The 12,145-nt window shown below is 47.8% G+C and overlaps 1 protein-coding gene across 1 annotated transcript in view; it reads right to left on the bottom strand.

Moving 5' to 3' along the window:
• WWC3 (WWC family member 3) overlaps positions 1 to 12,145 on the bottom strand; it is a 95,826-nt gene that overhangs the window by 21,438 nt on the left and 62,243 nt on the right. Inside the window, 3 exon segments of the mRNA XM_008587580.1 lie at positions 2,483 to 3,027; positions 3,777 to 3,866; positions 9,197 to 9,439. Of these exon segments, the coding sequence (XP_008585802.1) occupies positions 2,483 to 3,027; positions 3,777 to 3,866; positions 9,197 to 9,439 (878 nt within the window).

Here is a 12,145-nt window from a genome sequence, read left to right as displayed (position 1 = left end):
CCTTAGGCCTTGCGTAGATTTTCTCTATAACCAGACTGATATTCTTGAATCTCAACCTTTAAAAACAAGTTGGGAGAGAGGTGTGGGGAGACTAAGAGAAAAGTAAGCTTAAGCAATGACAGATGTGCAATTCAGTCCTTATTGCATATTTTCTTTTTTGAATAAAAGAAGTAAATATGGAGCAACGAATCTGCGATTCTGAAGAAGAACAAAGAGCTGGCTGGTTAGCTCACTCGGTTAGAGTGCGGTGCTGATAACACCGAGTTCAAGGGTTTGGATCCCTGCACAGGCCAGCTGCCAAAAAAAAAAGAACAAGGCTAATGAAGGGTACCTGTATATGTGAATTATAGAAACAATGTATCTGAGGATATGAAAGTGTGCTCGCAAACACAGAGAGAAAGACATCAAATAACAGAGATGCTGAAAAGCCATGAGGCAGCCCAAGACCATAAGTCTCTGTTAAACACATTAAGTGCTAACACAGACTACTATCCTATAGCAGTCTTTCATGGGTAACCTCTCTCATGGGTAACAGAATGGTGGTGAATGGCTGAGACCATAAAGATCACCTCATTGAAGAGCAGGGAAGGCGAGACTCAGGCAAGTCTAGGGATGTGCTCAAGGTCACACAGCTAACAGTCAACAGGGCAGGGAACAGAATCCCAGTCCCCACGCTGCTAGTCCGAAGTTGTTTCCACGCCACCACACTGGCTCCGTATTCCAGTTTTATTTCCACCCTTTGCTGCGTAACTACTCAGTAGTATGTTACCAGGGTTTCTCAGCCTCAGGACTACAGGAGCCCCCCCCTTACCTGCAGTTTTGCTTTCCCTGGTCTGTTATCTGTGCTCAACTGAGGTTCAAAAATAGGTGAGTGTAATACAATAAGGTATTTTGAGAGAAAAACCACATTCAGACAACTTTTATTACAGTATATTGCTATAACTGCTATTATTAATTATAGTTAATCTCTGTGTCTAATTTATAAATTAATCTTTATCATAGGTATGTATAGGAAAAAACACAGTATTATGTATACGGTTCAGTATTGTCTGCAGTTTCAGTTATCCACTGTGGGTCTTGGAACATATCCCCTGTGGATGGGGGTCGGGGCTACTGTATTGACATTTGGGGTTGGACAATTCTTTGTGGTGGGGACTGTCTTGTGCATTGCCGGATGTTGAGCAGTGTCTCTGGTCTCTACCCACTAGATGTCAGTAGCATCCCCCACCCCAGTTGTGACAAGCAAAAATGTCTCCAGATGTTGCTAAGTATGGGGGGGGGGGCGCAAAAATCCCCCTGGTTGAGATCTATGAGATGTACTATGCTATACAAATTATCTATTGTTTGACTAAATGGAATGTCTAAGACATTTCCACTGTGCAAATACAAGTTCATTAAATGCGCTGAACTTCAGGAATGGGAGACCTTGTTCTTGATCATCTTTAAAACCTATGAAAGTTCGGGGCCGGCCCGGTGGCGCACTGCTACAGTGCGCCGCTTGGGAAGCGCGGCGGTGCTCCCGCCGAGGGTTCGGATCCCACATACAGACCGGCCGCTCACTGGCTGAGCAAGGTGCGGGAGCAACACCGAGGGTTGCGATCCCGTTGCCGGTCCCAGTCCGGTACGGGCGCAACACTGAGGGTTGCGATCCGATGCCGGTCACGAAAAAAGACAAAAAGGAAAAAAAAAAAAAAAACCTATGAAAGTTAAAGTGACTGGGGGTTGGCTCCAAAAGCACATGACGGCAAGATGAACAGGGCTGAAGCCCAGACTCTGCTTTGTGTACAAGGCACGGGCTGGACTTTTCTCTAGAATAGCAGGTTGGTTCTCCACATGGGCTACAAGCTGATAGACCCTGGCACCAAGAAGGAGCTGAATTAACACCGACTGGATGGATGAAGCTCCATGCAGTGACACGCTTCTTGACTTCAGAAATTCCCTGAGTAGAAAAGACTGATATCTTACTGGCACGTCTTTTGAAATCATGCCAACTATTTTCATTTCCATGTCTGATAGAATTGCATCCTTGAAAACTATGAGGACAAAGGATAAAGAGATGAAGCCACAGCGACAGAGGAAGTGGAGATTTCTGCTGGGCTACCAGCAGTGCACGTGCTGGTCTTGGGCAGCACACACAATGCTCTGTCCTGGCAAACACCTTGCAGAGTTCACTCAGGCCCCAGGATGTCGTTAGAAGCCTCTGAATGTGGAAGACTGGGTGGATCTTACCCTCCTTTTCAACAATTAAGTGCCTTCTGCAAACAAGCTAATGCTTGGGAAAGACTACCTTGCCAGTTTCAATTATCTTTCCCCAACACAGATGCAAATGACAAGAGCAGGTTTGGACCCTTCCTGACCCTGTCAATGTTCCCAAATTTAAAGGTCACTATGGACTTGAAAAGCCAGCCGGCCTCCAAGAATTGAACACAACGTCCCCCCGAATGGTAGACTTTGCTGCCCAGGAAGCCTTATCAGCACTTACTTCCACCCGTGGGAGCGCCTGCCAATTGGGGTCCTCGCTCGCGCGGTCCTTCCCCATCCCCGGGGAATCCGTGCAGCTGAAGGGACGCCGAGCCCTGCAAGTCTTCGTCCCCCAGGGCAGAGGCCTGAGCCCGCAGCCTGTCCAGGGCACCCAGGCCTGGCACCTCAAACCCATCCGCCAGCTGCGCCAGAGGCGAGTCCCGGGAGGCCGGGAGGAAGGGGGTGTCCAAGGGTGAGCTCGGGGGCGACAGAGAGGACAGGGAGGAGCGGGAGGACAGCGAGGCCAGGGACTGGGGCGTGTCCAGAGACCGCCTCTGCCTGTGGAAGGCCGAGTGGCCTACGGGGTCTGAGAAGGGGGCCTCCCGCGCCAGGGAGTCAAAGGGGATGAGGTCGAAGCGCAGCAGCTGGCCGCACTCGGCGTCGGGCTTCTCGTACTGCGGGAGGCCGTAGATGTCAGTGAAGCTGACCGAGCTCAGCGATCCGCGGCTGGAGGCCAGGGACCCGCGGCTGCTCCCCGAGGACACTGTCAGGGTGCTGGCAGACAGGCTGAAACGAGAGCGCAACGCGACCTTACAGACGGGGCCCCAAGGGCAACGACCCCCAGCAGCAGCATTCCCAGGGACGGAGCACACCCGAAAAGCCCCAGAATTTGCCCGGCCTTCATCAACACCTTCTTTGTTTCTTTTCAATGACGGCACAGAGCAGTGGGCAGCAGCAAAGACTCGTGCCTGAGGTCAAGTCCAGGCTCAAATGCGTACTAGCTGCGCGCACTTGGCCAAGTTATTTCACCTCTCTGAGCCTCCCACGAGCTCACGGGGGACTGGGGCAGTAACAGTTCCACCCTAATGCCATTGTTAGGGGGAATAACAGAAAATACATACAAAGCCCTGAACATTAGCTTCACGATACAGTAAGGACTTGAAAACATGAGCTATGATTGAGCATCCACATCTTTCTTACCTTAAAAATATTCATATCCTTTTTCAAAAAACCCAAAATAGAAATGTGCATGGGCACATATGTACACTTCTGATAAAGCTGTTAGATTACAAAATCCTTGGATAAATTTGACTTCAGACTTGTTATTTATTCTGAAGTCAAATTTGGTTCTCTTCAAATTCCTTGAGTCCCATATTAGTAGGTCGTCTTCAAAACATAATATACGCACTCTTCTATTCAGGGTCTAAGTAACAGTAGGAGAAAATCTAAGCTAAAAGGAATGATGAAGTTCACACACATGTCATTGCACCACAATAATTAAGTATAGTTTTCTCTTTTAAATGAAGTAAACCTACCTTTTTAACTGGGACTGGAGATAGGATGTTAAGCGGGTAGCTTCTTCCAGCTGCATAAGGAGACAATTTCTTTTTTCCTGAAGTAAAATCCTGTTGGTAAGAACGTAGTTGATTAGTGGATATGAGAGATAAAGAGCATATTTTCATAATAAGACATTCAACTACAAGTTTCCACAACAGATTTAGGTTGGAATGACTATCAGTTCTCAAAGCATTAAGGTCATAAGCACCAAGCTAACAGAGACTGTTCCTGTCCTGTTGGAGAAATATGTCCCCTGCATCCTGAGCAGTGCCTGACATGCTGGAGAAGCTCAACATCTGGGTGGACGGGTGGGTGTGTGTACTACGGGCAGACAGATGGACGGCTGCATGGGTGAGTGGATGGATGAGTGGACAGGCAGGTGGGTGCATGGATGGGCACATGGATAGGTGGGTGGGCAGAAGAACAGACGAGGACGGCAGACTAGGCCAACTAGAAGATGGGTTCAAATGCAGAGCAATGGGGTAACATGCTGGAATTCCACGGAACAAATCTGATTCCTGCATCCTAGGCCCCCTTCCAGGCAAAACCAAATGCAGTTCTAAAATCTACAGAATTAGAGTATTAGAAGCAAATAAAATAGCAGCTGTGGCTGTCTTTAGGTCACGGGGTTGGAGGTGATTCTTCTCTCCCTTCTACTCTAGAGAGCTTGGCGAGGGTGAGAGTGAGCCTGGAATTCACAGAACCCCACTTTGCCGCTCACTCACAAGCTGTGCGGCCTTGGGCAGGTAAGTGCCTTGCCCTCTCTGAGCCCTTAGTTTTATTACCTGCTAAAATGGAGGCTACAACCTAGCCCAGAAAACCGATGCTGCATAAATAAAATAATGCACGGCAAATGACAAGGGGTCAACAAAGAACAGCTTTCATCAATAAAAGAAACTGATGTATCACCAATTTAAACACAGGAGCACAATCCAGTCTGAATTAGTTTACAAGTTTGAACAATAAGCCATAAATGTGAATGTGTCTTTGTTTCTCCTAGATGCAGAGAGAACTGTAAATGTTGACACTGCAGTAAAACATGCGCTGCTCCTTTACACTCTGGCACGGATGGTCCGCAGCGTTTCCTACTCAGTCAAACATCTTCGTGACTACAGCCACTACACAACCAATATTAAAGGTGTATATCATATATTAAAATCAATGGTTTTCAAAGTGTGGTCCAAAGACCCTTGGGGATCATCAAGATTCTCTCAGGGGTCCTATGAGGTCCCCTCTTTCCCAACTACATATCCGCGGGCAGTCAGATCTTCTTCACAGATTCACCCAAAGTGATGCATCAAAGCAGCTTGTACAATTATGTTTCAATTAAAAAAAAAAAGGTTGAATGCCCAAGCAGCTGCCTTCTAGGAAGCCAGACGCTAAAGAGATTTATAAAAATGTAAAAATAATACCATCCTTCTCACTACATTTGTTTTGTTTCAAAAAACTTATCAGTCATTAAATGTCATTTATATTAACATATAACAGGGTTTGTATTGTTATCTTTAATAAATTAATAATATTTTTAAAAATTTCTCAGTTCTAATTTCTAAATTATGTACATAAAAGTCTACATAAACAAAAGCTCTTTGGGGTCCTCAGTAATTTTCACACTGGAAGGAGGTCCTGGGACCAAAATGTTTGAGAACAGCTGTAATTAACTCCTCCAAGTATAATTTAAGATTCCACTTACCTATAATATTTTAATTTTTAAGGAAAATAGTTCAGTTTATTACCTGTACAAATAAATACAGCTTTGTAAAAGCAATTGTAAAGTTCCGCTGAGTGGAAGTTGTATGTCGTCCCAGAACTAAGGAGAAACTGACAGTAGAGGAGCGAAAGGAACTGGCCTCAGCTACGCAAGTACAAAGCTTTTTCAAGCTGGCTCGAATGCCAAGCCAAGCCACGTTACCAAGACATTGAGCTGCCCCTACCTCCTTCCATACATTTCTGTTGTCAACATATGTGGCAAGAAAGAGGGGCATCCTTTAATCGTGAAACATTTTCCAGATTTTATTATACTTCAGTTCCTACCTACGGCTTATCGAGGAAGATAGCTTCAAAAATTCCATCTTTTTTTTTTCCTGAAGTTGTAGAGAATAAAGAGATGAAAACACAGCCCTCACTGGGTTTTCGAGCTGTAACTTGAAAACCACTCTCTGTATCGCACTCTCACAACCACCAGGGACACTAGGAAAGTCACACAGCATTCCAGGGCAGGGACCACACCAGCAGAGGGCGCCCTACAGCAAACAGCAACAGGCCCAGAAAGTGACTTGTCGGGAATATACCCAAACCTGGTGCACAGCTGTTAATTTTTTTCTTAATGCTTTTGCATAAATTGTAACCCACTTTGAATTCCATTAGCTCAATTCCCAAATTAACAGAATCGAAGTTGAGTTCTTACTGAAAATTGGCTCCACTCTCAAGTGCCCAGGGTAAGATTTCCAGCCCATTACAAAATCCATCCATGTGTTCCATATCTCTACATTGTCATATATATATACACATTCATATGTGCAGCACAACAATTTTATATTGTCTTCGATTAATCATGACTTATTTTCAGATTGTTTTATCTGTAGCAAAAAAATTTTTAGAACCAACTCCCCACTTCTATCTAATACATCACACTTGTCATTACACTGAACAGGTGCATTTCAGAGAGACAGATAGACAGTCTGTACACAAGACCACCCATGAGTGCCCACAGACACAGTCTACCTTTATGCTAGTTATTCTAAAAGTTGCAGATGACTAAAAATGTGATTTTCTTACCAAACAGGGGTGGGAGCATTCACTTTAACCATGCCATCAGTAACTGAGACACCTAAAAATTGTATGGGACATAAAGTGCTAAACCAGGAGTCTGAAATATTTGCCTTTTTGTACATATTTTTCCAACTACCAAGAAAAGGGGATACATAAAGGCAGAAAACTGGCCAGGGTCCAACCCCAGAAGTAGATAGCCTCGTGTCCCCACTTCAAAGGGGATGAACTTCAAAGAATATTAAGAACCACTGCTATGAAAGGAGTATAAAAATAGGCTAACAGATTAAGAAAACAGAAAGCCTAATTTACTGTCTTTATTTCCTTTAGATAAAGTACTTTATTGTAAAGATGTCACTAAATTGTGGCTGAAAGGAAAATTTAACTCCAGCTTCACCAAAAACCAAATTTCTGCTTTTTGACAGATCTTTCATTTTCACAGCCTCATAACAAAAGTAGTCGCCCCTGGGGTTCTCTGTGCAACCTCAGCATCTTGCCTAAATGCTTGCCACACCCAAACCAGAGCAGGCTGAATAACGAAGGGTGTCATGCAGCCCTGACGGACAGTGTTAAAGCTAATCCTGCTCCTGTACCTGGGAGACGTGCACATGCTCCCTCCAGAGCTGCGGGCAGCAAGCGGCTGGGACGCCCTCCGCATGTCACTGGCCAACGGCAGGAGGCTTGGCAAGGATTTGCATGCCTCTAAGCCCCTAAGATGATGCCACTACAGCTGACACAGACAAGGACTGGGCCCCGGTCACACAGCTCGCACATCCTCAGTCACCAAGCTCAGTCCCTTTGTGCCTGGCTCCACACTGAGTCTCCTTCCATCGCCCCACAGCCTGCGCTCGGGCAGGCCTCCTACATTGAAGCACACCCCAAATGAAGGGAGGCAACACTGAGAAATGTGCCCTGCATCCCCCCACACAGGACATCAAGAGCTGCAGGAGCGATGCTCAGCCCACCTCACAACGCAGCAGAGGTCCCAGACAGACGGCACACGGGAGATGGGGACCCAGCACGAAAGCACTTAGTGCATGGGCGTGTTTCTCCCTGGCAGATGCAGGAAACGCGTGGGTCAATTCAGTCCCAGGTGAGGGCTCTGGGTCCCACGACTCAGCACAAGAGGCGCCATTTGGGTCAAAGCTGGTCGAGCTCTGGTGTCCCAGGCCTGGAGCCCAGGCATCAGGACAACACTGGCTCCATGGAGTTCTGTGAATTTGTGTCCTGGGAAATGGGCTGGGTTTCCACATGGATAGGGCAGCCACAGTCAAGAGTGTGTGGCTGTGGGATCCTGAGAAGTAGTGTTTGGGGGACCAAATCCAACCCCCTTAAGAGAGAACCAACTGGAACTCTCAGGCCTTCCTACCCAGACCATATGCAACAAAACATCAAGGGCAGAACAGAAGGTAACATTTAAATAAAAAAAATACAGAAGCACAAGAACACAGAAGAAAACTTCAGTGGCACAGTCTCTTTTCAGATTCAGAATTAACCTTGGTTTATTCTGATTGATATGACAGGGCATGCCGTCACGTCAGGCAAAATGAACTCGCTCTGCCCATAACTAGGAGCTGGACTCTCCAAACACCATCACAGCCCTCCACGAGCTCCTCACGCCCTGCCACAGACTCGCCTACCATAAAGATCAATGGTGGATACCCAAACACAAAGAACACCCAACCGGATGGAGAACAATCACAGGATGGGATGAAATATTAGCTCCAAGTCCATCTGTGCAGATCAACTCCTTCAGGTGACTATTAAACTCTGCGGAGAATGCTCATACACACACAGCCCGTGACCATTTTAATACACTGAACTTTAGGGAGCCAGTGTATTAACGTACAGGGGGTGGGCTCTCCAAAGCCTGGCAGATATCCACAGATACAGTTCTGACAACTGTTAAATGTGGAAAGCAGACCCAGCCTTTGACACAATCAGCAATCGCACACGACAAATGGAAACCAGGAAACGTGTCACACAATGAAAGGCTGCACAACTCAGCACTGAGGAATACAAAAGACAGCATGCTGGCTTCACATGTCCTATGCTATGGAAGAGTCTCGAGACCAATTGAGGAGAGGCACGTTCGGAAAGGGACCCACAACAGGCTGCCGACTTCCTCCTGCAGAAGAAAGGGCAGGCTTTCCTGGCTAGAAACCAAAGCTGGGGATAAAAGTGGTAAGGCAGACTTCCACAACACCGACGATGGCAGGAACAGGGACTTCCTCCCCAGGCAACAGAGTGGCCCATCCCACACCTGCCTCCCCACCTTCCTGCTGGTGACCCCAAGTCTGCACAGAGTGCTGTCCCCAAAATAGAGACAAACAGAGGCAAAAGCACAGAGCAGCCACAGCGGGAAGGGCAGGGTGCAGCTGGTGAGTCACCTGTCCTCCCTCACTCCTCCACCCTTCTGGTCACCTCCTACTTCTGAACAGGCACCAGGAGCCTCGGGAGCCCTGCGAGGAGCTGGCCCCTACTGCAGGTGCAAGACACACCTCCCCCCGCCTCCCCCACCCCTCTCCTTGGTAAGGAAAGCCCCAGGCCAGAACATCCTCAAGCCGTAGGCAGCCGGCCAGTGCAGCTCTGCCCCAGGGTCCGCCCTGGCAGCCAGAAGCCCGCGCACCTCTCGGTGGCGCCCTGCGCGGATGTGGCCCGCGCACGCTGGATCTCCTCCTCCAGGCGCCTCCGCTCCTCCTCCAGCCGCGCCACGTCTCCCGCTGCCTGCCGCTGCTGGATGATGAGCTGCAGCTCCTGAAGCAGGGCTTCCTTCTCCTTGATCAGCTGCAACCGGTCCCTGTCCGCCTCGGCCATGCCTGGCCAGGACTCATTGTCAAGCTGGGCCAGCTGCTGCTGGATATTCCAGACTCTGTGAGAGGGGGAGAGAGGCGGGAAAATCAATGAACTGAAAAACTCGACTTCACACACTCTCAGCACCATCACTCTGATTCTGTGAACTCACTTGGCTGAACAGTGAAATCCTTGCATAGAGTGAACCTTAAAAGGATTTGGAAACGATGGGTCATAAAAACCGTGCGTAAGTCCTTTGCAGAATCTCCCCTAGTCTGAGATCCGAGATGACAACAACCACATCTGGCTTGTTTCAAAGAACTGGCAAAAAGGCTAGCGGTCAGAGCTGGCTGGTTAGAGCACAGCCTTGTAACACCAGGGTCACAGGTTCGGATCCCCCGATCGGCCGGCCACCCCCCCCAAAAAATGGCTAGCGGTCCTCAACATGCCCATACCGCTATTACGGATTCCTGGTTCCCCATGTGAAACTGTCCCAGAGCAGGTGGGAGCCAGCTCACTTCTTCCCCCCCACCATCAGTAGCTACACAGTGCACTGGGCACTGGAGAGATGCATCCTGGACTGTACCCAACCACTGACATGCCTTGAGAAAATAACAGGAGGGAGACGCACCATTAGCCAGGCTTCTGGAGAGGACACCTGTGAAGCCTGGTGCCCACATCTCCTGGTTCCGTGTGTTCCTGCCTGCACCAGAGACCTTGGCCATATGTGAATTCAAAGCCATGGCAGAGAGCAGGCACTCAACAAAGGCTGAGTGCATTACTCAGTGCACACACACGGCAGCCCATGCACGAGAGAACCAGAGGCGGCCCGGCCAGTGCGAGTGCTGGCTGCACGCGAACCAGTCCATCTCTTACACGAGCATGCAAATGCTCAGATGTAAAAGCAGAGACTCTTGTCAATTTCCATGCCCCTAAATTTCCAAGTGCTTGCCTGGCAAACAGACTGTGTCACGTTTTATGTCCTGCAGTGGTGCTGAATGCAGATTAAATGAAGCAGATGTGGCTTGTATTTTTAACGCATCCTTTGAAACAAGGACTAGAATGTTTTAAGCCCTTCAGGTAGGGCTAACAATGAGGGATATCTGTTTCCAGGTATAAACTAGGAATGCCAGATACAACCTGTACCCGATGCTCTGGAGGACAGAGTTTGGCACACACGCCCAAAACAAAATCCAAAGACTTCTTCGAGATCACAGAAGGCTGTGAGAACAGGTAAGCAGGGGGGCACCCATAGCCCTGTATCCTTGAAGGCAGCAGTTCTCAAAGTGAGGGGCCCACACCAGCAGTCTCAGCATCCCCTGGGAGCTTGTTACAAATGCAAATCTCAGGCCCCAGCCAAGGCCCACCGAATCTGACACTTTGGGGATGGAGACTGACAATGTGGGTTCTGACAAGCCCTCCAGATGCTCTGATGCTCACTCAAACTGCACCCACGGCTCTCAGACAGCTGCCTCCTCTGCAGCCTGGCCTGGCCTGGACATTTAACTGGCCTCAGAATTGTGAGGAGTTTGTACTAGGCATCGATGTGACGCTCCTCACTAAAACGGGAATGGCAAATGCAGGGCAGGAGTCCTGAGACAACTCCCCTCCATGCCCAGGGTACACCGCACTAATCAAGGCCCTGCCTGCTGGGTCCGGACCTCAAAATCCTTCTCAACACCATGTTCCACGAAGGTACCACCATCTGCCTGAAGTTGGCGCACATGTTAAAACCCGTTGGCCATGTGCCAAGTCAGGCTCTACCCTAACTAGACATGAGCACAAGGACTCATCAGCCTGGCTGGAGGATCCAGCATGACTCCTTCTCCAGGAACTGGACTGATCTGAAAATCCGCAGTTACGGGGTAAAAAAAGGGGGGTAATACAAGTTATAGTTTAAATGTATTCATTTTATTCAGGTCCAATTCTCCAAGAAGGTAAAGAAACTAGTTAAATGTTAGTAGCTTTATTAGACAAGTTCTCTTTTAACTTAAAACCAGTTTCCTGAAAACATATTGGAAAATAGTGCCCAATCACGTCACTGAAAAAACTAATGACAGAGGCAGCTGAACAGGGTTAGGAATCCAATTGGGCTTAAACCTCCACACATCTAACTAGTGTAATTAAAATTTATGGAAGTCATATAACTGAAGCCCAAGGAAAATACACTCCAAGCGGACCCATAAATAAGTTTGTGCCAAATCAGTATACCCAATGAAATTTCTGGAACATTCTACTGTAGACTAAGACGAGTCAAAGGTAAAGAATAAATATAAAAGACTTGAAGAATAATAAGCAAATCTACTGAGTCCTCCTACTTTTTTCATTTCAAATTATCTGATCCACAGGAAAGTCTACCCAAGCCCAGCTAAAGTTAGCCAGATCATTTTGTATTTATACTAATTATTATATGTATAGTACAAACAGACATATTTTTTAAAACGTTCCTTTTGAGTTTGCTGAGGTTTAACTGTGAGGAGATCTAGGCTCCATGTGAATCTACCAGCTCTAGGGTAGCTACTAGTCTACAGGGATTCAAGCTGTGGGTGGCAGAAGATCCAATTCCAGATAGCCACAACCTCTCCAGGAAAATCTCAAGTAATATGCACTATCAGAAAAAAAGAATGAAGGGGAAAAAATGAATTATAGAAGGGAGGTGAGGCAAAGGGCAAATTTCAAAAGGCCTGCCCACTGCAGGCATCGGGCCGGCCCAGTGGCGCACTGGATAGTGCGCCGCTTAGGAGGCGCGGCAGCGCTGCCGCCCGAGGGTTCGGATCCCACATGT

The sequence above is a fragment of the Galeopterus variegatus genome, unplaced genomic scaffold (genome assembly GCF_000696425.1).
Source record: "Galeopterus variegatus unplaced genomic scaffold, G_variegatus-3.0.2 Scaffold4446, whole genome shotgun sequence".
NCBI lineage: Eukaryota > Metazoa > Chordata > Mammalia > Dermoptera > Cynocephalidae > Galeopterus > Galeopterus variegatus.
The sequence above is the reverse complement of the archived record's forward strand: the minus strand, read 5'-3'. Positions and strand labels throughout refer to the sequence as shown.